General features: G+C 33.1%; 1 protein-coding gene across 1 annotated transcript; it reads left to right on the top strand.

The window, feature by feature from the left end:
• The first annotated feature begins 8,400 nt into the window (after positions 1-8,400).
• On the top strand, positions 8,401-26,857 carry LOC110107839. The gene is made up of 5 exons (XM_020838256.2): positions 8,401-9,951; positions 16,196-16,767; positions 17,448-17,667; positions 24,854-26,200; positions 26,428-26,857. Exons 1-4 carry the CDS (start codon positions 8,734-8,736, stop codon positions 26,171-26,173), a joined length of 3,330 nt encoding a protein of 1,109 aa, XP_020693915.1. The 5' UTR covers positions 8,401-8,733; the 3' UTR covers positions 26,174-26,200; positions 26,428-26,857.
• Positions 26,858-26,876: the final 19 nt, after the last annotated feature.

The following is a 26,876-nucleotide window of genomic DNA, read 5'->3' as shown; positions in this document are numbered from 1 at the left end:
TTGTATACACAATACTAAATGGGCACCGACTAGTGGAGTGGCTAGGCATCATATTGTAAACAAATTTGGCCTGGCCTAAAAATTCATCCCAAGCTTTCGGTTGTTCCTGTACTAAACATCGAAGCATGTTGCGAAAAGTGTGATTTACAGCCTTGTTTGGCCGTCGGTTTATGGGTGATTAGATGAGCTTAATTGAAGTTCAATTGCATCCTTTTCCTCAGTTAACCCAAAAGTGACTAATAAATTTACTGTCGCGAACCTAAGTTAAGCTACGTGGGATTCCAGGAAGGTGGACAATTTTTCAAAAAAAAAAAAATAATTGGGCTATATTGACAGCATCAAAGATTTTTTTTGCATGGAATAAGGTTGGCCATTTTGAATAAACGATCGACAACAACCATTATTGAATCATGACCATGTTTTGTAGGTGATAAGCTTAAAACAAAATCTAAACTTTGATCTTCCCAAATGGAATCTGGAACAGATAAAGGTAGCTGCAATTCTGGATTTTGTCCTTCCAATGTGTATTGTTGGCATACATCACAGCATTCAATCACTCTGGTTGAGTCACGACGAAGATGTGGCCAATAAAAATGATTTTGGAGCTTTTGAATCGCCTTCTCGCGCCTCTCGCGCCCCGACATGTGCCGCCAAGCCCCCACAGTGGTTCCTTAATCAGTTGGTGACGGTATGAAGATGCAGGAATGCATGGCAAAGTGTCTTTGAAGAGGAAACCAAGTTGTATAGAAAAGCCATTTACATATTTGCTTTGAAGACAATGTGCCTAGATTTAACTAAAATCTACATCCGAGGCATATAAATCCTTGAGACATTGAAGCCCAGTCAATTTAGTTTTTAGCCAAGGAGAATAGAACGTGGGTTAAGAGCGTCTGCAACTCTATTTTGTGTGCCTAATTTATGTTTCAAAATAAATGAGAATTTTTGTAAGAAAAGGATCCAGCAAGCATATATTTTATTAATAGATTTTTGAGTATTAAGGTGTTGTTATGCTTGACAGTCGCCACAAATAATGAAATATTGATATATAAGATAGTGCTCCCATTGCTTCAGTACTCGAATCACAATATACAATTCTTGTTCATAAACTGTCAATCATTCCCTTACAATAACACATCTACACAATGTATTTAATTATATTGGGGGCAATTGCCTAAAAACCATAGTATTTTAACAACAAAAAAATTTTTTTTTTTTTTGGGGGGGGGGGGGGCGCAATTACCTAAAAATTATTGTAATAAAAACTAAGAATTACCTAATTAATAATATAATGAAAAAAAAATTCGGAGGCCACAAAGGGGTTCCGCCCCTGTCGTCAAAGTATGCGCCGCACATAATTTACCTAAGAAAAGCTTGAGAATTTCATTCATTAAGCGCATAAATATAGACATAATATTGCATAGATCAAATGGTAGCACCTTTCTCTCATAAAGACCTTATTTGGTTTTAAATGTTGTCTTTCACTCATCTCTGGGACGAGTTTTGATTTGGTGATAGCCACTATGAAGGTCTAACTCAGAGAAAACAATAGCACCGAAAAGCTTGTCAAGTACTACATTCACCCATGGCATAGGGAATCAAAATTTGATAGTTATCTTGTTGCTAGCTTTGCTTTCCACATGCATACTCTAGCTACCATCTTTCTTAGGAATAAATAACGCCACACATAATTTACCTAAAAATTATTGTAATAAAAACTAAGAATTACCTAATTAATAATATAATGAAAAAAAAAAATTCGGAGGCCACAAAGGGGTTCCGCCCCTGTCGTCAAAGTATGCGCCACACATAATTTACCTAAGAAAAGCTTGAGAATTCCAGTCATTAAGCACATGCATACTCTAGCTACCATCTTTCTTAGGAATAAGTAACGTCAGTATAGCACAAGGACTAAGGCTTGGTTAGATGAATTATTTTTCCAGCGAATCATCAACTATCTTTAATAAGATTGAATGTTCTTTGGGGCTCATTTTATAGTGTGGGAGGTTCGGTATAGCAGCTCCTGGAATAAAGCCTATCTGATGTTGTAGTGCTCTAAACGGTGGAAGAGTTGCTGGTAGGGATTTGGGGCCAATGTCACTGAATTGTTGTAGAAGAGATTGAATTTCTGTTGGGGTGGATGCTGCTTTGTGGTTGCCAGGAATATATTCTTACATAACCAAGGCTAATAAAGAGGATGTCTCTTTTCTGGACTGCATTAAAGTGGATTCCGAAACTATATGCATTATAGTTTTTCCCTTCGCAAGTTCTGTTTTGTTCTCATTGGAATCAAGTATGAACCGTAAATGTCTTTCCTTCCATTAAAATGAGTAAATATTAGCTCTGTCGTCATAAGTAGCACCAACATATAGTCTTCCCAAAATAAGATGACAAGCATCCATATAGAGTACGTCACATAGTATCTTACACACATATTTTTTAGGGATTGAGAAGGCTACTCTACACATTTTTGTAGCTGCTATATCCATTCCACATTTCACCGAGCTAATTTTATATGGATGTGAATTTTTTGTAGTTTTTAGTTGCAAGGCTTGAACGATTGAGTGAGATACAATATTTTCTGTACACTATCTATGAGAAGATCACAAACTTTGTCATTGATGGTAAACCGTGTCTTAAAGATCGCATTTTGTTGTGAGTTCACCGATAAGCGTGGTGCTAGTAGGAGTTTCACCAAGACACACCCAAGAGGTTCGCCAACATCCCCAATATCATCTTCGTCTAAATCTTTTTCAGCCTCTGCTACATAAGCTTCACCTTCTTCAGTTTCAGTTAGTTGTAATTGTGGATGATTCAAACACTCATTTGATTTGTGACCTTGTTGAAAATAACAAAAGCATTTCAAAGTTGTCCGCTTGGAATATGTATTCTCTCGTATCGAGCCTTTTAATTTTTTATGAAAATTGGGGTCTTCATTAGTGTTAGCTGGGAGAATCGGCTTGCTATTGGGAGGAGGAGCTGGTAGAACTCTACTTGAACCGATAGGCTGTTTGTGAGAATAATAGTAAATTTTGAAGAATGACAACGTGCTGCTGTAGCTCTCGATTGTCTATTGAGCTGTGTTTCAACTAATAAGACGAAATTGATTGCCTGTGAAAGAGATCAAATAGAATTTAATTATAACTTGTTTTGTAACATCTTTGAGTTCTCCAATGTAACTAGCAACCAATTGATTTTCATTCTCATTGAGATTATTCTCGCACTCAATTGATAAAACTCTTTCGTATATTCATTCACGGGCTTCATTCCTTGACTATAATGTTGATATTTGAGGTATAGCTTTCTTTCAAAATTAGTGGGTAGAAAGTGAGCCCGAATTTCATGCTAAACCAACTACGGACCTTCTCTTTTCCTTCACGTCGATGGGATTGCATTGTTTGTAACCATCAAGACACCGCACCTCATTTGAGTCAACATGCTACATACTTGACCTGTTTTTAAGGTCCAATTTCCATATAGTCAAAGTAAGTGTCCACAGTTGGTTCCCAATCTAAGTAGCTTTCGAGGCAATTTCTTGAGTTTCACTGGAAAGTCATTCTGATGCCTGTCCAACCTTGTTGTTCGTCTATGCTGAAACATATCACCTAGAGGTTCTTCGATTTCAGAATCTTTAGCCTCATAGAGATGATGATTGTCCCGTTCTTCTTCTGAATCTGTAATTTCAGGAATTGGAACACGAGCTCTCCACCTGTCATGATTGAAGGTCTGTCTTCTCCTGAAAGCCGGTGTGGTTGCTGGGATTGTATTTCTGGGTGAATGCGGCAATTCTACACCAGTATTGATGAGCTGTGAACTGTCGAAACTCCAGGACGAACTCATCAAACTTGCATGCCAAGCCCAAGTGTGCCGCCCAAAGGGCTTCTAGGCTAGGATCTGCGTCGCCGCTACTTGTCTGTTGCCTTCTTCCATTCCTCTCAAGCTCCAAGCTCTGGTACCAATTCTATACAAATAAAAGAAGGAAAGGTATATTAATAACCTTTTTTACTATAACAATGGAAAGGGCAAAATAAATAGCGGAGAGAACAACTAAGCGGTATAATTAATAATCCTACATATTAAGTAGTGGGAAGTCACTAAGATTTTATTTGAGATAATTTTTTATTATTTTTTAAATTAAAATTTTTATTAATATTTTATTTTAAGAACAATAAAAAAAAAATCGTCCAAAAAAAAAAAAAATCTAAGACATGTAATAATCCTGTCTATTCAATGCTCTCCATCACATATCAATGTATAGTAATTATGATTCTTCCTTTATAAGTGTTGTTTACAATGTCGTGTAGCTTTCACAATAATTGAAATTAGATATTCTATATTTCAAAATCATTTCATATATATTTTACTTATATTATTGAACTAAATGAAAGGATATTGATATTTTTAGTTAGTGTTATTTAATGATATAGAAAAGACTATATTTTTATGAAAATTGATGAAAAAAAATACTCCAATTAAATCTTGAAAAATAAATTAATTGTTACAAACTCGGCATGATACGACCTGTCTGAATATAACAATTTGCATTGAGTCAGATCGTGTCAACAAAACCCTTGGTTAAAGAAAACATAAAAATGATAAAATATAAGTTACATTTTATTTTATTTTTAAATTATGGGCCTTTATTAGGTCATTGATTGAACTTTTATAATTGAGACTTATATTTGTATTTTAGCCTTAGGTTTTGTAATTGAGCTTTAACTTGATTGTCTTGATCTATATGATGTGTTATATCAATATTATTATAAAATTTTAAGAACTATTCTTTATTTTTTAAAAAATTAGATGTTTCCTAAGTATTTTATTATGTATTTGAAAAAAAAAAAAAAAAAAAATTTTGTACTCAAATAAAAGTCCAAAAACATAGAGTAAATATGTGTGTAATTTTGATCTTATTATAATTTTAATTGCTTTATTATAAGTTTGTAACAATGTACTCAAGAAATAAATCTTATTTATGAAGTGTATGAGTGTATAGTCATTATTTTATTATATATTCAATTAAAATATTTGAAATAAATTGTACTATCATATTAGAAGTGTATACCTATATACCAAAAATAACTTATTAATAAATTATATCGATGCTTACTCATAATTTTATTAAGCATTTAATCATATTTGAAGTACATATTTATGTACTAAAGCAAAATAATCATAAATGTAAAAAATTGAAGTATATATATATATATAATTTAAGGGTCTTCAGAATTTAGCTATACTATATAAAAAGTATATTATTTATAAAACATATAGGTATATATTATTATTTTATTATACATTTGATCAAAATATTTATGTATGGCTATATATATACTTGAGCAAAATACCCATAAATGTGAAATACATAGGTGTGTACTTTTGGAGAGATTATTCTGTGCGGAATACGAATGTATTCAAAGACGAATTAGGATCTGCCACATCACCGGTTGCATTGGGCGCCGGTGATGTGGCATTGCCGGATTCGCCTCCGAACACGTTCAGATTCCGCACAGAATAATTTTCCGAACTTTTGACCTTATTGAAAATTTTTTATTGTATTATAAGCGCATACCTATATTCTCAAGAAAATATATCTTATTTGGGAAATATATAAATATGTTCATATTATTTTATTTTATGTCTCAATAAAATATTTGAAGTATATGACTATTTACAAAAGCAAATTAAATAATCATAAATTAGAAGTACTTGAATATACAAAATAATTATAATTTAGAATTATATTAATTTATTGCAAGAATATATATATATATATATATTTGCTTAAACTTAGGCTATATAATATTTCTTATAATAGTACCAAGTTAGATAACTAAGTGAAAACTTATAATGTAACAAATAAAAAGCTATTAGCCTCATATTTTAAAATTAAGTTGAGAACCATCATAAAAGTAATAACTCTATTCTAAGTCTAAGGAAATATAAGAGATTTATAATGTTCAACACCATATATGAATTAAATGGCATAATTCTATTGGACTTATAATTATTTCTGAAAAGAATGATGGAAACAAATAAACTATATATTTAGAAATTCTATTTTTTAATCAAATATGACATAAAAAATAGCATATCATATTAAAAGATAGAAATGATATTGTATAATTGATTTAATAATAAAAATAAATTTATATAAATATCTACATTTCATAATACTTCCCCTACTTAATTTGAGCCTTATAAGATTTATATTATATTATGGGGTAAATGTTTCTCACAATCTCAAGCCTATATGGTCTATTATGTCCCAAGAGAAGTATATGAGTAAAGGAATTGATGCTGGATGACTCTTCACTTCTCATCCACTACATGATCAACACCAACTTAGTCAATAAAAATAGTAAACCATTATATCACACAAAGCTTTATTAATTTATGCTTCATTCCCTTGTCAAGAAAGATGGTTAGGAATGAGAAATGATAAGCCAACGAATTGGTTGTTTTCTCAGTTTGAGCCTTCCCCGAATCCATGAAGCCTATCCCAAGCACTGACATTAGGGCTTCGTTAGGGACAACTTTCTTACTGCTTATTAAAATAGTTTTTAGTAAAAAAATTAAAAAAATTGTACTAAAAAGCTGCTTTAAGAAACAGTAAGAAAATAGTCTCAAACGAAGCCTAAGTATGATCAGCAAACAACCTTTGATGACATCCATTTTTCTTGTCTTATTCCTAAGTTTGCCTCACTTCTACGAATGAAAAGGTTTTGTTAATGAGAGGTTTTGAGAGAAGCGAATACTGACCCTCTTGGAGCCCGAATCAAATAAAAGGGTTTTTTTGTCATCACCTCTTGAACTATATTCTTACTTTAACTTTCTTATGGCATATTAATGAGCTTTTTACTTTTTGGGCATACAACCCTATTGTAATGTTAGATCATATTGAATAAAAATTATTTTAATTGGGCTAGGCACCATATTTTTTTTCTCTTTTCAATATTTCACGTAAAAAAATTCATATATTTTGTAAGTTATATTTTACATTTCAAATTGTATGTGAATCATTATTCGAAGGTAAAATGATAAACTCCTATTCCAAATGAGAAACCTTATGATATATATATATATATATTTGGGACATTTAGGTCAATTAAGACAAACTCACACACATATCCCATATAAGACTCAAACCCAATATCTCTTAGTTGGCAACCTAAGCTCCCAACCAACAGGCCAAGGTGAGCTGTGTTAGAGAATGTAGTATTACTTTTAATATTTTGTTCAAGCATTGTTATTCTTAGGCTTCGTTTGGGACGACTTTCTTACTGTTTTCTAAAGGAGTTTTTCAATATAAATATTTTTTAAATTAAAAATTTTTATACTAAAAAGCTGCTTCATAAAACAATAAGAAAGCTGTCCCAAACGAAGCCTTAATTTAATCATCAATCAAAGTTAAGTTCAAATGATAATGAAATTATTTGAAGAGTTAAGCACAATTCTTTATATTTCTTTATTTTCATATCATAAGAGCTATCTTCTTGAAATTGAAGGGATGGAAAAGCTACAATGATATCAAGCAAGTCAATGATTTTATTTAGCTTATTTAGAGATTAGATTTTTAGATTCTTATCTTCTTTCTAAGGATTATGATGAAGGATTGTTCCCTTGCTCTCTTCTGTCTACATTGGATGGCCTCTACATAGTCATAGCAACCGTGCTGACAGTGATTCTCTTATTGACTGTTTCTTCAACTATTGATATATTAACATCTTTGCTTCACATATGGATGGCTTTGTTTTGATTTGGCAACTGGGTCTGGCAACAATGCTGATAAAACTTTGATTATTTAGAAATGATCAACAACTTCGTGAGTCCTAGGCTTGATTTATTATTTTGCTGTTTTATTTCAAAGTTGTTAATTTGATTTATTTTGTATAATTTCTATATCTTTTATTTTTCATATGTTTGTGATGAAATTATGCCATATTTGTACTCAAATATTCACTAATGAAAGGACTAGTTTTTTAATTTTTCAAAAATTATATATATTTTGCCTTAGCATTATCATTTTAATAATTATGAATTAAAATTAAAGTTGAATGTATATATTTTTATATCTTATTTGAATTTTTTATAATCATGTAATTTTTAACGATAAGCAGAGTCAAATTCCTAATATCTTAGATTTATTTAATTTTATAGAATTTAAAAGTAATAATAATAATAATATATAATATATTATTAAAATTAAAATTGAGAATTCTTATAAATATAATTTTTTTAGACAAAATTTTTATTGATTTTTAAAATAAATTTTTGATGAAAAATATATTAAATTATAATTTTTTTTTTACTAAAAATTTAAAAGATTACTTTAAAAATCGATAAAAAAATTTTCCAAACGAAGCCTTTAATTTCCTTGCTTATTTCGTATAATGTTGGCTTGTAGCTACTGTAGATTTAGCCTGACCTAACCCAGCCTGGTCGCTCAGCGCAGTATCGCTGCCGTCAACTGTGTCGTCGCGCGGTGCTACAGGAAATGACGCACATATCGCCGGCAACTCCGTCTTGATAAACCGAGGCAGCTCCTGGATACTAATAATTTCCCCCTCGATACGTCCAACAAGCGTCAATTCAGATCGGTCTTTCCGCTTCGCAGGGCGACGATGCCCGTCACCTTTGGCGGCGCCTTCTACCTGATCCCTAACGCAAACCCTAGCAAGTATCACCAGTAGATTATCTAAGAACCCTAAGCTACAGAGGCGACTCGCCGCCAACATGTTGTTGGACGAGTCCTCCCTCTCCCGCCATCCCCATCACCGTGCCTACATCGCCTCCTCCATGAGCGCACCCTCATTCCCGACCTTCTCCGGCAGTGCCGGAGGCGACAAGTCGAGCCCCCTCCGCCCCTCTCCTTCCTCCACATCCTCTTCATCCGTTTCTCGCATTCACACCACACCCTCATTCGCCTACAACGGTCGCATCGCACTTGCCCTCGTCCCAGCTGCCGCCTTCCTCCTCGACCTCGGCGGCGCTCCTGTCGCCGTTGTTCTAACCGTTGGCCTAATGGTCGCGTACATGCTTGACTCCCTCCGCCTCAAATCTGCAGCCTTCTTTGCGGTCTGGTTCTCCCTAGTCGCCTCTCAACTTGCTTTCTTTGCCTCCGCCTCCTCTTCCCTCGCGGCCTCCTCCTCCTTCTCATCGCTCCCCCTAACTGCACTAGCACTCCTTCTCTGCGCCGAGACTAATTTCCTCATTGGCTTATGGATCTCCCTTCAGTTCCGCTGGATCCAGATTGAGAATCCTTCAATCGTGGCCTCTCTAGAGCGCCTACTCTTCGCTTGCATCCCAGTAGCCACCCCTGCAATCTTCACTTGGGCCGTAGTCTCTGCCCTTGGCATGGTTAATGCTGCCTACTACTTCTTGGCCTTTGTCTGCATGTCATATTGGCTCTACTCGCTACCCCGCTCCTCGTCCTTCCGGTCCAAACACGAGCCTTCCACAGACTCCCAAATACTTGGCCCCTTGGAGAGTTGCATCCATACCCTCTACCTTATCTTCGCTCCCGTTCTTTTCCATGTCGCCTCCCACCACTCGACAGCCTTGTCTTCCGTTTCCTCCATTTGCGATCTACTGCTGCTCTTTTTCATACCTTTCTCGTTCCAGCTTTATGCTTCCACAAGAGGGGCGCTCTGGTGGGTCTCCAAGGATGAGTTTCAGATTCGGAGGATCCGGGTGGTGAATGGAGCAGTGGCAATGGTGTTTGTTGTGATCTGCCTTGAAGTCAGGGTTGTGTTCCATTCTTTTTCTAGATATGTACATGCTCCGCCCCCTCTAAATTACCTCCTAGTAACGGTTACTATGCTTGGAGGGGCAGCAGCAGTGGGCTCTTACGCTCTTGGCATGGTTGATGATGCTTTAAGTTCTGCAGCTTTCACAGCCTTGGCTGTTTTTGTTAGCGGAGCCGGCGCCCTTGTCATTGGTTTTCCCTTACTGGTATGCCTGTCATTTATGATTTTGCTGCAAAATTGTTATGAAAGATACTACTGTCTTATATGCTTTTTAGTTGTTATGTTTTAATATCTTTGATTTATGCTTGACTATCTGTAATAGAGAAGATTAATTGGACATGTGAAAGCAAAATCCTCCTTGCACTATTTCTGCCACCTGATTTCTAGTCAAGGTTGTTAAACTCTAGAGAAAACTCTTTGCCGCTTCGTATTAGATGCTCTCATAATAGTGCAGTTGATTTCTATGTCTAGACCAGCTACTGGACTATGCAAGCTTATTATTCTTTGTGCTTGAAATATTGGTTAAGCTGATGCATTCTAATTGAACTATTTATTGTTTTATTTTGCACAGACGCAATAACTTTCCCTGTTATTGGTAATATTGACATCTTAGGCCAAGGAATAATCGATTGTTATCTTGGTTTATGTCAGTTGCACTATTTGAAGTTTTTTACTATAATATGAAGCTTTTAAGAAATTCTTCAGTGAGTCCAGTCAATGCGGATTTTATTCAAAAATATATACTTTAATGTGATTTCACTTATTTTTCCATCATATTTTGCAAGTCCTGTTGAATCAGTTGCTTTCATTTTGAATCATCATTGCTATGTAATATAAATTGATATTCATTGAACATTTTATTACTTAATTACGTAATATATAGTGGAGAATTGTCGGAGCAATTTTTTAGCTTCCATTTGGTAAATTTGTATCCATTATTTTATACTCAATTGAATATTTAAAACATACATAACATTTTCATGCACCCTTTACCCTTGTACCTTATTCCCTTTTCTTTAATTGTCACTTTGTTTACGTCGCATCATTATCTTAGAATCCATAAAAAGCTAGGTACTTGCTAAATAGTTTACTTCAAATCAACTTATGGATGACATGGTAATTTTAATTCCAACATGCCATTTGAGGGTATTTATGTTGGTCAATTAATTGTATGAATTTAAAGTTGGGTGTAGTTATACTTTACCACTTTTGTGTTCATCGAGCAATAAATCCCATGCCCATATTTTTTAATGATGAATTGCGTAAAAGTCTCAGTGGAGTTATAGCGTATAGTGCATGGTGCATTACGACCTATTTTAAAAATAGCTTAAAATATTTAAAATTAAGAATAAAATATAGTTAAATTTGAAACTAAATTAAATTGAAAGATAAAATATCATGATAATAAAAAAACAAAAAGTGATGCTTGAGTTCAATTGCTTAATACCTTAACTAATGAAAATACAAAATATTACAATTGTTTTTATAATCTAATGGTTTTATAAGAAACTAAACTGGTTTTCTTGAGAATCATCATCGTTATAAGTAAAAAAGGCCTTGCTTCCTCCATCAACATCATCATCATTTAAGTCATATTCTTTTTAGTGCTCTCATCATCTTTATATTTAGCTGCAACAATACTAAGCCTATATGAAGATTCCTTCTCTATGCTTTTATACTGCTCTTGAATATTGTAGCTTCTTTTATAAACTCTAATTGTTTATGTAATTGTATTTCATGACAAATTGTCTATACATAACCAAGTTATTATCTTTGTTTGACTCATCATCCATTTTTTTGTTAATCAATATCATTTGAAGAGACGTGGTTAATAATGTCATGATGGTTGTATTTTCCATCAATGCTCTATTATATTTCACATAAATTGTATTTTTTGAGGTGATCATGATCCAATTAGCTTCTTTTTTTTCTAGGAAACAACTGTTAAAAATTATTAAATTTACTAAATTACAAAGTTTCATGATAGTAACTAGTACACAATTTTATTTTGTACTTACATGTTCAAATATATTCCAATCACATTTACATCCAAATGAACTACAAATTAGGCTTAGCACTTTAATCATAAAACTTTATAAATGTGGAGCTCTTTGACTATATGCTACCCATCAATCAGGTAGAAGCATTTAATAACTTTAATGACTTTTTAAATATTAAAATATTATTTATTATTAATTTTAATTGTACTGAATTATGTTACCTGGTGCTCGAGTTGTCTTTTGTATTACATTTTAAAGAATACCAAAAAAATCCTTTTACTCTTAATGTATATACTCAACTTATTGCTAATTTTATCATTTTTGTCGACATTTTCATCATTTTTGTCGACATTTTCATCCAATCTTTTGGTGCATACATATAATCCATTAGCTATTTCTTTGTCTTTTGTGATATTAAAGTTGTTGAAGAAGTATTTAGGATTTAAAAAATGTGTAGCTACATGAGAATGATGATGGAGTTATACTTCTTATCTTCTATCTATAATTTCAAAATCTATTCATACTCGTCATTGTTGTTAAAACTTGCAGCATTTGCTTCTTTGGCCTTAACTCAAATGGAAGTTTGTAATGATTCACTAATCTGCAAGAACATTTTTAGAAGTATTATTAGTGACCACTTGAATGATACGATGTATGCTTAACAATTTAAACATCTTCATTAAATTCTTTGAGTTAAAACTGGCAACCTCTGTATTTATAAACGCAATTCCTCTTAGACAATTCACCAAAAACTGATTTAATTTTTTCGTTAAGAGATGTCCAACCATTAACCATGAAAGAATAATTATATCTAAGACAATCTCTTTATGGCGTTGTATTAGTTGTGTGTGTTTCACTTCTATCGTTAAGGAATCCACATCTTATGATAGCTAAGGGGTTTCATATGGCGCAAATTGTTCAAATACCTTTACTAATGCAAGGAAGCTACCGTACTTAACAACATTGAAGGAAATATCATCATCATACATCCAACTATAAAATACTTGGGCAGTTTTTTCTTTCATATCCCTTCTTACAACATTCATCACTTTCTGCTTTTTATCCTTTCTTTATTTCACCAAATCAACATGATTTGGGGTAAAGAAGATATCCAACGGTCCTTTAACCCTAAATTCTTTAAACATAGAAGTTGTTGAACTTTGACTAGATGCATTTGATTTTGCCGTATGGTTTCTTTTTTATTGTTCAACATATAAATTATTAGAATCCAATATCATATTAAAATCATCACTTTCATTAATTTTAGCATATTACATTTCATTTAATTTGGTCTTATAAATCTTTTTTCTTCTTCAAATAATTTTGAAATTCATCTTTTACAAGTTGAGGGCAATTAATACAAGGTTTAGTATTTTTAAAACCTCCAGCCAAATGGCTTTTGTGACAAGTAATTCCTCCCACAAAAATTACATGTCACACAATTATTATCTCCTTTTGCGAAGATTGTATATGTTCATGTAGAATTTTTCTTTGTAGTCTGAACTAAATACAACATTCTTTTGAACTAAATGCAACATTCTCTATGATGCACCTACACTTCTCCTCTGAGAGGTATGTAGTGTTCGACACATGTTAGACATGCCAAAGACGTGTCATGTTAAAATAATTGATGCAATCAAAATATTGCAAAAATAGACAAACTAGTGTCTTCCTATAAAGCAAACTAACTTACAACTATATAACTTAAAATCGACACAAAAACTCAAATAAAATTTAATAAGACAAACGACACCTTAAACTTACACACGACCAACAACATATTGAACACATAAAAACACCTAACGAAGCTTTTCATTGATCGAGAAGAAAGATACAAATGGGATGGCACTTGTGGAGAGAAGAATTAGATAAGAAGCCCGAGACGAAGTCATAGAAGAAGGGGAAGACGAAGAGGCAGAGCTCGCAAGCTATCCAAAAAACCCTCAGATTTTGCTGTCCAAAAATCACTCCATAACTCACTTTTAAAAGCTTCAAAACTTATCATATATATATATATGTGAAAAGAGGAAGCCAAACAACGCCAACAATAATTGACATGAAATTGAGAAAGTTGTATGCTAGCCAACAAGACACATTCGATTAATATTCATTTGTTTGGTTGTCTCACCCTGTTGAGTGAATAAATCTTGAACGAATAGACAACAACAATAATTGAGAAAGTTGAAGTGTGGAATAGAGTGGGGATATAAGCATATGAAGGTTACTTTGATCCGAAATAAACTTTCGATCATATTTCTCCAAGAAAATATATAATGGGCGTAATTGGCCAATTTCAAGTATTATGAGGCATATGAAGTCAAATTTCCATTTCAAAAATATGCAAGACATTTTAGATGGTTATTTCAACTTATTGTCTTATTTCAAATGAAATACTTATAAATTTAAGGAAAATGCTTTATATATAAGTTACTTATATTTTAGTGAAATATCTTATAACTGATTGAAATGTCTTTTTCGTGCTGTGTAATTTAATAGTTGTATGTTTGATATGAAGGATTATGTATTAATTTGTTGACTTAAAGGGCACCACATCAGGAACCATATATACTAATGTTTTGGCTCCAGTTCTGTGGATCTATTTGGTGAGTGTGGCACCATTTTTACTGAAAAAAAAGCAATTAATTTTGCAATTAGTAGATCATGATGGGATCAATTATGCTATTTTTATTGGTTAAATATTTGATTATAGATTGCTTGTTGTGGTTTTAATTGAATGGTAGCACCTTATTTAATTAAGCACATCACTTAGTTTATTGTATTTTGGGAACTACTAGTGATTATTGCTATTTAGAATCCGTATACATGCTCTCTTAAGATCTCCATTAGTGATTTAACTGTGATTGTTCCACTTCATTGAAAAAATAGGATTCATGTAGCTAACCCCACGTAGTGGGACAAAGGCTTGATATTGTTGTTGTTGTTCCACTTCATTGGCAAATGACTAGTTATGCTTTCCTAACAATTTTTTTTCCTAGCGCTAGGGTGATTTAGATTGGAATTACAGAATATTAAGATGATGAACCTTGTAAAAGAAAATTTAAATATGACTTGTTAAGCATGATTGAGGGAATTAAATGCCCCCTTCATTTTAATCAAATAACCTATATTAGTTGTGCTAATGCTTCTAATTATTCTGGTTTAAGTGACTTCTTACTATGGCTTTTTTTTAGTGCTTACATTTTGGTTTTACATTAAATTGAAAAGTTTAGGCTGTCAAAACTATTTGTTTTAATAGCACATTATAACTGAAAAAGTATTAAAAAAAAACCATTTCCAGTGATGAACTTTAAGGCTTGCTTAGTAATGTTTTTCAAATACTCTATGCTAAATAAAAACTTAGGCATTTCACAAATTTAATTTGTGCTAGAAACATGTGGATGGAAAGTGTTATTTTGTATATGAACATCCTCCATGCTAAAACTATGGTCAAAACCATGTCACGCTTGCATATGAAATTTTCTTTCTTCATGCGAGTAGTGCAGAGTCTTATGTGCGAAGCAAGAAAACATCAGAAAATGAAGCGTAATTTGAAAATAACCTTAGGCCTAAATGTGGCTTCGACATAGCATCAATATATGGACAATTAGTCATCTTTGAAATCAATATAATTAGTTTTATCTTAAGATTTGGGCTTTATCTTTTGAATCCTTGTTATATTTCATTGCTTTTTTTATTCGGAATCAAATTGGCGATTGAATTCAGAGATTCTTGTATAACTTGACCTTGGAATGATGTATAAACTTGTGAAACTAGTAAGATGTACATATTTTGTGTGAACCCGATGAATAAGAGATAGAGCAGATAGACGATTTGCCAATGATTCTAATCAAATTTTAGCCGAATGAATTAAAAAAAAAACTAGATACAAGCTGTATTTATGAAACTTGTGAAACTAGTGAATGTACATATTTTGTATGAACCCGATGAATAAGTGATAGAGCATCTAGACGATATGCCAATGATTCTAATCAAAATTTAACCGAATGAATTAAAAAAATATATACAAGCTGTATTTATGAGAAAACTAGAAGTTCCAAGTGATAAGATATTGATAAGTTTATTTGGATCATATCTAACAATGTTTGTTTTGCTCTACATATCTAGGCCTGCTACATTTTGTAGTTCATACTCTATTGGTATATAATTACCTATAGAAGCTTATGATTAAGCTATACAGTAATATGTATGGCGCATCCTATATTTCTATCCATTGACCGTTAGTCATCCTCTTTTGATTCCATGAACCCATGTTAGAATACCGGAGATTTGATGAGGGTATTTTGCATTTTTGTTGATTTTGACTTGAACATGATGCTATATATATCTAGATTGAAATTATTAATCATGACTTTTATTTTTCTTTACTTTTATTTTTAAAGTTTGTTGGATTTAAATATTTATGATGTCATGGTTTAATCTTATGTGCAGTTCATCCCTCTTCCACTGATATCTGGGTTTTATTTAGCACGATTCTTTACAAAGAAAAGCTTGCCATCATACTTTGCTTTTGTAACATTAGCAAGCCTCATGATATCATGGTTTGTTGTGCGTAACTTTTGGGATCTCAATATTTGGATGGCTGGTATGGATTTAAAATCTTTCTGTAAATTGATCCTGGCAAGCGCAATCCTCGCTATGGCCATCCCTGGTTTGGTTCTCTTTCCGCCTAAAATAAGATTCTTAACTGAGCTCAGCCTAATTGGTTATGCTTTACTGCTTTGCTATATAGAAGATCGGTTCTTCAACTATACAAGTATATATTATTTTGGATTTGATGATGATGTTATTTATCCTAGTTATATGGTTGTGATGACGACCATTTTGGGCTTTGCTTTAATAAGGAGGTTGGCTTCAGATCACCGTATTGGGCCAAAGGCTCAATGGATTTTAACCTGCCTATTTTCTTCGAAGTTGGCAATGCTATTTATTTCCTCAAAGTCGGTTATGTGGGTATCAGCAGTTCTGCTTTTGGCAGTTTCCCCACCTTTACTACTTTATAGGTACGGGTTAAATTGTCTTCTATTTTAATGGCAAGCTAATGCATATTTCAAATTCTTGGATATACTTATTCTAGCTTGGATGATATTTTAAACTATTTTAAATGAAAGTATCATCATTTTTAGCATTTTCTCAATTAAATGGGCAATCTTATGAATCTTCATTTTTCATTATTTATGCTGAATATTATCTAAATGTTAAAATTATTTTTAAACTAGTTCTATCAACATTACATTGGTTTAATTTTTTTCCTAATTATTCTATATTAACTTTATCTTGAATGCTCTCTTGTACTTGCTCAATCTCCCTAAGTTCATCTTTTATTAACTATTTTTAGCGGGTGCTATTCCTAGAATCCCTCTTTTATATTTTCTTTGTTATTATTTCTAGGTTTTCTGACCTCTTAGCTTTCTCATTTTTTTCTCTCTACTAGGTTATCTAATAGTTTTTATTCACTCAACACCCGAATCTGTAATACTATTGTAAGATTAAATTTATGTGAAATCAAAGTTTGTTAATTTTCCTAAAAATAATTATTGCTTTGCTTTTTTTTTTTGCAATAGAAATTTGTAGACATTTTGTTTTATTATTTGCCTTCTTGCTCTTTCAATTGGAATATTGCACTGAAATTTTTATATTTTTTAATGCTTTAGATTGTTACGTTCCCTGTTAAAATTTGCAGGGATAGATTGAAAGGAGCTTCAAAGATGAAAATTTGGCAAGGTTATGCTCATGCTTGTGTAGTAGCTATATCTGCTTGGTTTTGTAGGGAAACCATTTTTGAAGCTCTTCAATGGTGGAATGGAATGCCTCCATCAGATGGTCTGCTTTTGGGATCTTATATACTCTTGACTGGAATTGCTTGCATACCAATTGTTGCGCTTCACTTTTCACATGCCCAGGTACTGATGCTGTCTTTTGTGCCTTGGGTTTATAAATAACAACCTTTAACCCCCCTCCCCTCCTTTTTTTTGGTATTATGTAATGATTAGTATTTTTTTTTTGTATTAGTAGATATTGTAATTCATAAGAAGATAAACATTCTATAAATTTAATAAACTAAATGAGTTAGAGAGAAGACTAAGGAGACTAATAATTTAGGATTTAAACTATGGTATTTAGGTAGAAGTCATACTAGAAATGGTATGGATGTGATTATAGATAAAAATTTGAAGAATAATATTGTAAAAATTAATAGAATTAGAGATATAATTATAGCTTTAAAAATTGACGTTGATGCTAAGATTATTAATATTATAAGTGTAGGTAGACATTTAAATGGACATGTAGGTAGAGAAGTAGAAGATTTTAAAAGCGTCATGGTGGCTATAGGTTTGGAGTGACTAATAAAGGTGGTAGGATCATATTAGATTTTATTATAGCATATGATTTTGTAATTGCTAATAACTTATTTAAAAAAGAGAGGAGCATCTATTCACTTATAAGAATGGATATAATAAAACTAAGATTGATTATTTTATTACAAAAAAAAAAAAATAGATTTTTTAGATTGTAAATATTGTAAAATTATTCCAAGTGAAAGTTTATATACTCAATATCGCTTATTAGTCTTAAACTTTAAGAAATGGGTAGAATATGAAAAATAAAATAAAATGTTATCCTACTATTAGTTGAGAGCATTTAAAAAGCACAAACAAAATTATTTTAAGAGTAAGATTCAAAATCTTAAGATCAGGAGAAAGTTAATGTTATGTAAGAAAAGTAACTAGTGATATTAAAAATGTTGGAAATGATCTGCTTGGTGTATCACAATTAAAGGTTAATAATAGTAAAAATAGTTGATTATGGAATCAAAATATGCAAGAAAAACTAAAAAAATAAAAAAAATTTGTTATAAAAATTAGTTCAAGCTTAAAATTTAGAAAATTAGGAATTAGTTTTTAGCCAAATTATAGATTAGAAATACAAAAATTGATTTTATGACAAATAAGAACATTAAGGTGGATCTATGCACAATTAGGAAGAATATATTTAAAATGACGATATGTATCAATGACTATAGGAGAAGCAACTGTTAAAGATAAAAGTTATAAGAAAATGGACTTAAAGTGATTTGGGCGTGCATAATAAAGAGTAAAATATAGACCATTAAACAACAAGCTCTTTTGGCCCGAGAAAATGAAGAAGACACAAAAACAAACCTTCAATTGCTCGGTCACCTCGCCTACCTTAAAAAAAAAACTCCTTCGACAAAGATGCAAGCTCTTTCAGCCTCGCCTGCTTGCGTGTACTCATGAAGACGAAGTAGACGACCGAATACGCACGCTCCTTCGGCCTTCCTTGCTTGCATATCACCCTACTTCGGCTTTGCCTAGGGGTTCAAATGAGTCGAGTTGAGCTCAAGTGCTAATGAGCTTGAGCTCAGCTTGCTTATTGTTTAATTGGCTCGAACTCGACCCAAGATTTTTTTTCTAGCTCGAGCTCGTTTGTAGGCTTGTTGAGTCTAGTCTTTAAAAAATTTCTTCAATGAACTTGGGATAAAGTTGATGAATGGTGCTAATTTTGATGATCAGCACAATAAAATTAATAACATTTTTGTATGCTTCACACTTTTGAAATTTAATGCAAATAAAAAAAACATGCATTAAATAACCAACAATTGTTTTTGTAAATAATTAATACTAAATATTTCTCTATTTCATTAATAATATAGACCAAAATATCATCATGCATCCACTTTAAATATCGCATACCAAATTCTTATCAAAGTTCATTGTGTTCTAATATAATAACAAAGTTCGCAAAGTAATAGTAATGTTTATAAAAAAATTCAGATAATCTATCTCCAAATGACTAAAAATCTCCACAATGCCCGATTTTTTGGAGCTTGAAGAATGGTTTGCCTCAACATTCTTGATTTTTTGAGGTTGAAGAATGAAAACTATAGTAGATGCAAAAGACAAATTGGATATGCCTTTGCCAATAATAATACCAACAAATGATCCTGGAGAGAGAGTGCCAAATGAATAAATCAAGTGCCAATAATAATACAAATATGCAGTATGAAATAAAAGAATCACATGAAATAGTTACAAATAAAGCTATAATATGTAATGCAGACCTAATGATTTCTACATATTCAAGGAGTGTCATTTGGATTGATGCATTTTTTTAGGCAAAAAAACTCCTACATTTGCCAAAGGTTTAAAGTCAATCCACTGTTAATAGATAGATTGTAAAGAGGGATCTTCTATCTTTCAAGATTCTCCTAACTTATTGGTTGAGTTAGCTCCACCTCTTCATCCTCCCCCTCTTCCTACAAATAATTTACATCCAATGGTAGCATTAGTATTACAAAATGAGAAACTTTGAAAATAAAAAAAATATATCAAATCATTACCTTCATCCTTCCCTTAAGATTGTAGTGTGAACAAAGCCAATGTAAGTCGCATATGAGTGCTTGAATTGTCTCAATACCCAACTCAGAATGATAGTTGTCAACAACCCTCAATTATGCACTAAATGTAGATTCAGATGCTAATTTGCTAACTAGAATAGCAAGGATATCGATAGCCATTCTTGATAAGATGCGGTGTTTCATCTAGTTGTTCTTCCACCATGCTATCACATCAAAGGGGCGTCCTGCATGACAAATTTTCAAACTATCTTTAAGATATTTATCTAAATTAGATTTGACGGGCTTCTTGTTTGTTTTTTGTGAAACACAAGCTGCAAAATCCTGCCAACCACTATACTAATTGTCACCACATTCTTGAGTGCTTCTTAACCACTTCTTTTAGCAACGACAATAGATCTTCCTGCTCTAAATGTGCCATCTGTACAATTAATTTTTTTGGGTTTAAATTGCAAAAATGTTTGGTTCCTTATAGCACACATTCTTTCAGGGCTATGATCTAAGTGACTCATATATTGTGTTGTAGAACCTGTGTTACCTAAGCATAATCTCTTCTTGCAATGAGAACATTCAACTTTCCTCTTATCATCAACGAGGGTTATTTCCTTAAATTCATCCCACACTAGATTTTTTTTTTTTTTTTTTGTTGTCTATTGGATTCTCAATTGTGTTTTCATTGATCCGTTCATTATCCTGACTGTTATTATCCTGATTTTTTCCAAAAATATTATCATTATCATTTTCTCCCTGATTGTATGATTGCACTTCTCCGGTTGTAAACTCAAATGCTCATTAATGTTATTTGCAATAACTAGCTCTGTTGACATGTGAAAAAACCCCACAAACTTTATAATTAAAAGGACATGCAATCAGTAACATAAACAATTTCTTATTCAGCGGGCCTCAAGACTAACCCTTTTATGCGCAAAAAGATACTGAAATACTTTTAAAAACCCTAATTAACATCCCTAATAATATTAAGCCACATTAATTTCATGATTAATTAATGACTATTGGTATTTTAGTTCACAAAAAAAATTCAATATCCAGTAAACATTTAAGTAACAAAATATGATTTATTATTGCTAATGCACTATTTATTACTGATTTTCCTTATTATTTAATATAATAAATTACTGTATATTGAGAATCTTAATTGATAAAATATTACTATATATAAATTCATAGAAAAAAATTTGCATTAAGTGAAGATAAACAAACTACTGGTAGCGTTTTGGCATCATTCTAACATTTTTCTTTAAGACTTATAAGCAAAAATTTTCATCATTCTACCAAAGCAAAGCATAAATCCAAAACCCACAAAACATTTTCAAACTCAAAGCAAAGCATCAATCCAAGACTCACAAACCCTAAACTCTAAAGCAATTTTTTATACTTTAGAAAATTTGGCTTTAACGAAGAAAATAAATGAACTAAAAAAACCCTTAAACGGATCTCGATATGTCTATCCCGAACTAAAGCCCTTGTTGCAAATTTTGGAAAATAATAGGTAATGTTTTTGCCAAATGAGTGAAGTTCTAAACATACAAGAGAGAGAAGACATACCTGATCGGAACTAGTCGCAAATCTCACCTTCTCTGCTCCTCGCGCTCATGTGTCATGACCCATAGCGGCCACACAAAAATCATAAAACAGTTGCTCCTTACATTCACGCAGTAGAAAAAAAAATCCAATGTTACGGTTCGTTTCAAACAGGGATAATGTTCACGCTGGGCGTTGCTCCCTCTCATCCGATTTTCGAAATCCATTGTTCCGCCCTTTGGTTTGGTCCACCTTCCACGTTATATTCCTATTCGATCGGCATGATGAGTACTCGAGCCGGGCTTCGCCTCTATCGAACTTGAGCTCGATAATACAACAAGCTCGAAAATCTGCTTAAACTCAAGCTTGAAACTTGATAAGCTCGACTCACAAGCTTGTTAACGAGTCGAGTTTGAGCCAGCTTGTGAGCCAGTTTGACTCATTTGCACCCCTAGTGTCTCTTGCTCGCGTAAATGAAAATACAAAAAGCCTTATTCGCTCTCTGCTCGCAGAAATGAAATACTTGAATATGAAGTGATGCGGGCTCGCGGGCTGCTCATTTTATTTAATTATTTTTTTTTTCAGTTTTTAATAGGACACACGTGACCGATATATGTATCCTTTTTATTTTAATATTATTTTAATGGAATATATTTTTGTTGTATCAAACACGTGTCTAAGTCGTGTCGGGTGCGTATTCGTGTCCTATACAGCATGCCTTCATAAATAGGTGTGTTAGTGCATCATAGGTAAATAGTTTATAAAATATAATATTGTGTTTATGGAGTGTTGTGTCCTTAGTATTTCATTTATACCATGTGATGTTGTGCCCATATCATCATGTCGTATTCGTGCTTCATAGAAACTTGCTTTCAAAACAGTGAATCGAGTTTCAATCTTGAGCACTGGTAGTCACCCATAGTTGTAAAAAAAAGACAGTCACTCAAAAGTTTTGCTTTTTTTACTTTTAATTTCAATAGAGTAATATTATATTAATGGGATGGTGCATTAGAATATTACTTTTTCTTGTAATATTAATGATGTAACAAAAAATTGATGTGCGGGTGGGTAAAAAAATGGAACTCAATGCTTGCCCAAACAACTACAAAAACCGATTTTGCAGGAAGTGTGTTTCTACGAAACAAATGGATATATGATTGTTACTCATCAATGCGACCAACTTTTAGAGCTGAGATTCAAGTACTTACAAAAGCTTATAGCGAAACAAACTTGCATGCAGTAGTGCTGCTTGACGAGTATTTCACCAAAATAATAGTAAGATATGTTGTGTTATATTATCTGTGTTTTGAAGCTAAAATGATACTAAAAGTGTAATATGATAGAAATCACAACTTTAAGATTTATGTGCTGCTAGCGACAGTTGCAAATGCCATCGTTTACTATAATTGGAAAAAGTTTGATGTGAGGAGCTAGGATCAGCGTAGAAGAAATGAGTTAGCTCAAAGTCAAACTGACTTGTAGTTGTTTGAATGGTTATACTGTACTATAATTTACACATCAATTGTTATTCTTCGGATGCTGGAATGGGAAAGGGGGAATGAAAAAAACATGCATTTTGTAGTTCAGATAAGGCTGATGATGGTTGATGCTGTTGTTCTTGCTTAAGATTTTTACTTTTGATAGGTATTATATGGGATTGTGAACTTGAGAGTAAAGCTGAAGATTTGGTTGAGTGGTATAGGAAATGTAAAAATATCAACTATGCACATATCAAAAGATCGAATGTTTCGGCATTAATAATTCCTCATTAGAGTAAAAAGGTTAGGTGGAAGTGTTCAAACTTGTCTTGGTGTTTGAGTTCTCATTAAACAGGTTTGGTGACAGTTTGCTTTCATAAGAAAAGCTTTCCAACTCGTCGAATTCCGTATCAGCTCTAAATGGCAGAAACAGATTTGGTTGGTTTCTTAGTCTGTTGGTTGGGAGCTTTTGCTAACAACTAAAAGTTCTTGAGTTCGAGTCTTACATATATGATGCGTATGTGAGTTTGTCTTAATTGGCCTAAATACACCCCCCCCCCCCCCCCCCAAAAAAAAAAAAAAAAAAAAAAAACAAAAAGAATTGGTTGGCTTCTTGCTACTGGCCCAGAGTTTCATTTTCACATGAAAGTTCTACTATTATTTACAGATCTTATTTTTTTATTTTCAGTCCTTACCAGTGGTTTGCCAATAACCTAATAAATTTACACTAGCAGTAGCATCGTGGAAACCAACCAAAATCTGTTATTGTTAGTTATCGCCATTTCTTTCTCATCCTTTGGTACATGTGTGAGTTCAATTTTTTTGTTTTATTTCAGTTTATTTTGTGCTTTATTAGAACATGAGATTAGTCCACAAACTCTCATTGGTTAGATTAGTAATCCACTGTTTACATTCATTTAATACTGCAATGGATTTAAATTACAAGTCCACGTTATATGCTTGTCCCGTTGTTTATATAAATCTCCCTTGATACTGCATTAAAGTTTGCCTTGGGTAGCTTTATGCTGGGACGAGTCATAAGTCATATATAACGTTTTACAACAGATGGCCATGCATCTCACCGTACTTAGTCTCACTACTAACCCCAGGCTTGAAATTGAGCAGCTTCTAATGTGTGACGTACCAAACTCTAGAGAGTGAACTCAAATTTTTTTTTGAATAAAAAAAAAAAAATTGGTGATAGCATAAGCGAATTAACACTGACATGAGATATTTTATTTCACAATCAGTTTAATGTATGTTCTGGTTTAAACATGAATGTGATGACATATGTGCACAGCATTCTTTATATGTTCATTCAATCCCAAACAAAAGTTTGTGTCAGATGATATTGGTTGGGCTACATTTAGGTTTTGTTTGGGACGGCTTCTTACTGCTTCTTAAAGCATCTTTATAGTACAAAATTAAAATTTGTACTAAAAAGCTGTTTTAAGAAGCAGCAAGAAAGCTGTCCCAAACGAAGCCTTAGTTTCAGTGCTGTGACATATTGGAGTTAAAAAAAGCCAGTTTTTCATAACCTTAAAAAATATGCTGCATCCTCTTATCCTCTGTTTAACAGAACATAGTTTTAATTTGATGATTACCGTTTCATGATTTATTAAGATTGTAAAGCTGCTTTTGTCTTTCTGCTTTGTTTATTCGCTGAAGGCTGTTTAATTTCTATTTCCGCAGCCGGCAAAGAGATTCCTGGTGCTTGTGGTGACCATGGCCCTCTTACTTATACTTTTGCAGCCTCCAATCCCTTTATCTTGGGCATTTAGGTCAAACTTGATCAAAGCAGCTCGTCAGTCTTCTGATGACTACTCTATATATGGTTTTGTGGTTTCCAGGCCTGCATGGCCTTCATGGCTACTTATAGCAACAATATTACTAACATTAGCAGCAGTTACAAGCATCATTCCCATCAAGTATATTGTTGAATTGAGAGCATTTTATGCAGTTGGAGTTGGGATTACGCTAGGCATCTATGTGTGTGCAGAATACTTCTTTCAAGCCGTAATCTTGTATCCACTTATCGTAGCAACCATAGTCTGCGCTTTTGTCTTTGTAGTTTTCACGCACTTTCCATCCGCATCAAGCACCAGAATCTTACCTTGGGTTTTCGCTCTCATGGTGGCTCTCTTACCTGTATCATACCTAATGGAAGGGCATCTCAGGGCAAAGAACATTGTTGATGACACTGAACCTGACAAGTTTAGCACCTTGTTGGCAATTGAAGGAGCAAGGATGTCACTTTTGGGGCTTTATGCCATGCTATTTATGCTGATATCTTTGGAGATTAAGTTTGAACTGGCGACCCTAATGAGAGAAAAAGTTTTTGAAAGAGGAGTTGCTCCGAATCAGTTCAGTCACAACGTTGGCTTTCAGCCAAAACTGAGGCTTATGCAACAACGGAGGGCATCTGCAGCACCTGCTTTCACAATCAAAAGACTGGCAGCCGAGGCTTCTTGGATGCCTGCAGTTGGCAACGTCTCAACTGTTCTTTGCTTCATTATCTGCCTTATTATCAACATGAGCCTTACAGGTGGTTCAAACCGTGCAATATTCTTCCTTGCTCCCATTCTGTTACTTCTCAACCAGGACTCGGATATTCTCGCTAGTTTTGGGGACAGACAGCGTTATTTCCCGGTGACATTTGCAATCTCTGTATTCTTGCTATTGAATGCTATCTACAGGATATGGGAGGAGGTCTGGCATGGAAATGCAGGATGGGGACTTGAAATTGGAGGACCTGGATGGTTCTTTGCTGTAAAAAATGCCGCACTTATTGTTCTTACCTTACCCAACCACATCCTCTTCAACCGCTTCATGTGGGACTATGTTAAACAGACTGACTCGATGTTGCTTCTGACTATGCCTCTTAATTTACCATCTATAATTATAACAGATATACTTACTGTGAGGATTTTAGGATTTCTTGGTGTTAGTTATTCTCTTGGTCAATATCTGATATCAAGGAGGATTAGAATGGCTGGAATGAAGTATATTTGAAGCAGGCTTAGCTGCCATTTACTCGAGGTTTTTTCTTCCCTTTTTGTAATGCCTAAGTCTTCGTTTGGGACGGCTTTCTTACTGATTCTTGAAACGACTTTCTAGTACAAAAATTTTATTTTTTGTAATAGAAAGCTTCTTTAAGAAGCAAGAAGAAAGCATCCCAAATGAAGCCTAACTTTTCAAACTTTGGCTGTTTGTTGATCTAATATGTAATTTTGAACTTCACACGCTACTTTTCTCTTGATTTGCAGGTTTTTTGCTGGTTAGATTCTAACTGGCAATTTTAAACGGATATCTGGATGAAGTTTAAATGATTAAACTGGGACTTCTTTTGTCTGCATTTTCTGTCTCTTGTGGAGGCAGCTTGTTGATTAAGCGCACGCCATGATAAATGGTTGAAGACTCAGGTTTTTTGTAGGTATGCTTTTTGTTTAAAATTATGAAGACAAGACTAGTCTGGCGTTCAACCTTTTGTCGTGGTGAGTGGTGCTTGCTGTGATTTTTTTAGATAATTTTATATGTTTTTTTAGAACAATCCGAGCTATAAAAATAAATAAATAAAATGATGTATTAATGCTACAGGTTTCTAGCGTACACTTTTTTTGAGCCAGGAAGGGGAAAAAAACTGTACCTTAGTTGATATACGGCATGCCATATTACTAATTTTCTCTTTAGGGTCAATTTATTTTGATAAATTTTG

This window comes from Dendrobium catenatum, unplaced genomic scaffold (genome assembly GCF_001605985.2).
Source record: "Dendrobium catenatum unplaced genomic scaffold, ASM160598v2 fragScaff_scaffold_1583, whole genome shotgun sequence".
Taxonomy (NCBI): domain Eukaryota; kingdom Viridiplantae; phylum Streptophyta; class Magnoliopsida; order Asparagales; family Orchidaceae; genus Dendrobium; species Dendrobium catenatum.
The sequence above is the reverse complement of the archived record's forward strand: the minus strand, read 5'-3'. Positions and strand labels throughout refer to the sequence as shown.

Excerpts from the sequence above, each read along its gene's own strand:
- LOC110107839 (XM_020838256.2), top strand. The coding sequence starts at position 8,734 with ATGTTGTTGGACGAGTCCTCCCTCTCCCGCCATCCCCATCACCGTGCC. Across the intron at positions 9,952-16,195 it reads TCATTGGTTTTCCCTTACTG|TTCATCCCTCTTCCACTGAT; the intron begins GTATGCCTGTCA and ends TCTTATGTGCAG. Across the intron at positions 17,668-24,853 it reads TTCACTTTTCACATGCCCAG|CCGGCAAAGAGATTCCTGGT; the intron begins GTACTGATGCTG and ends CTATTTCCGCAG.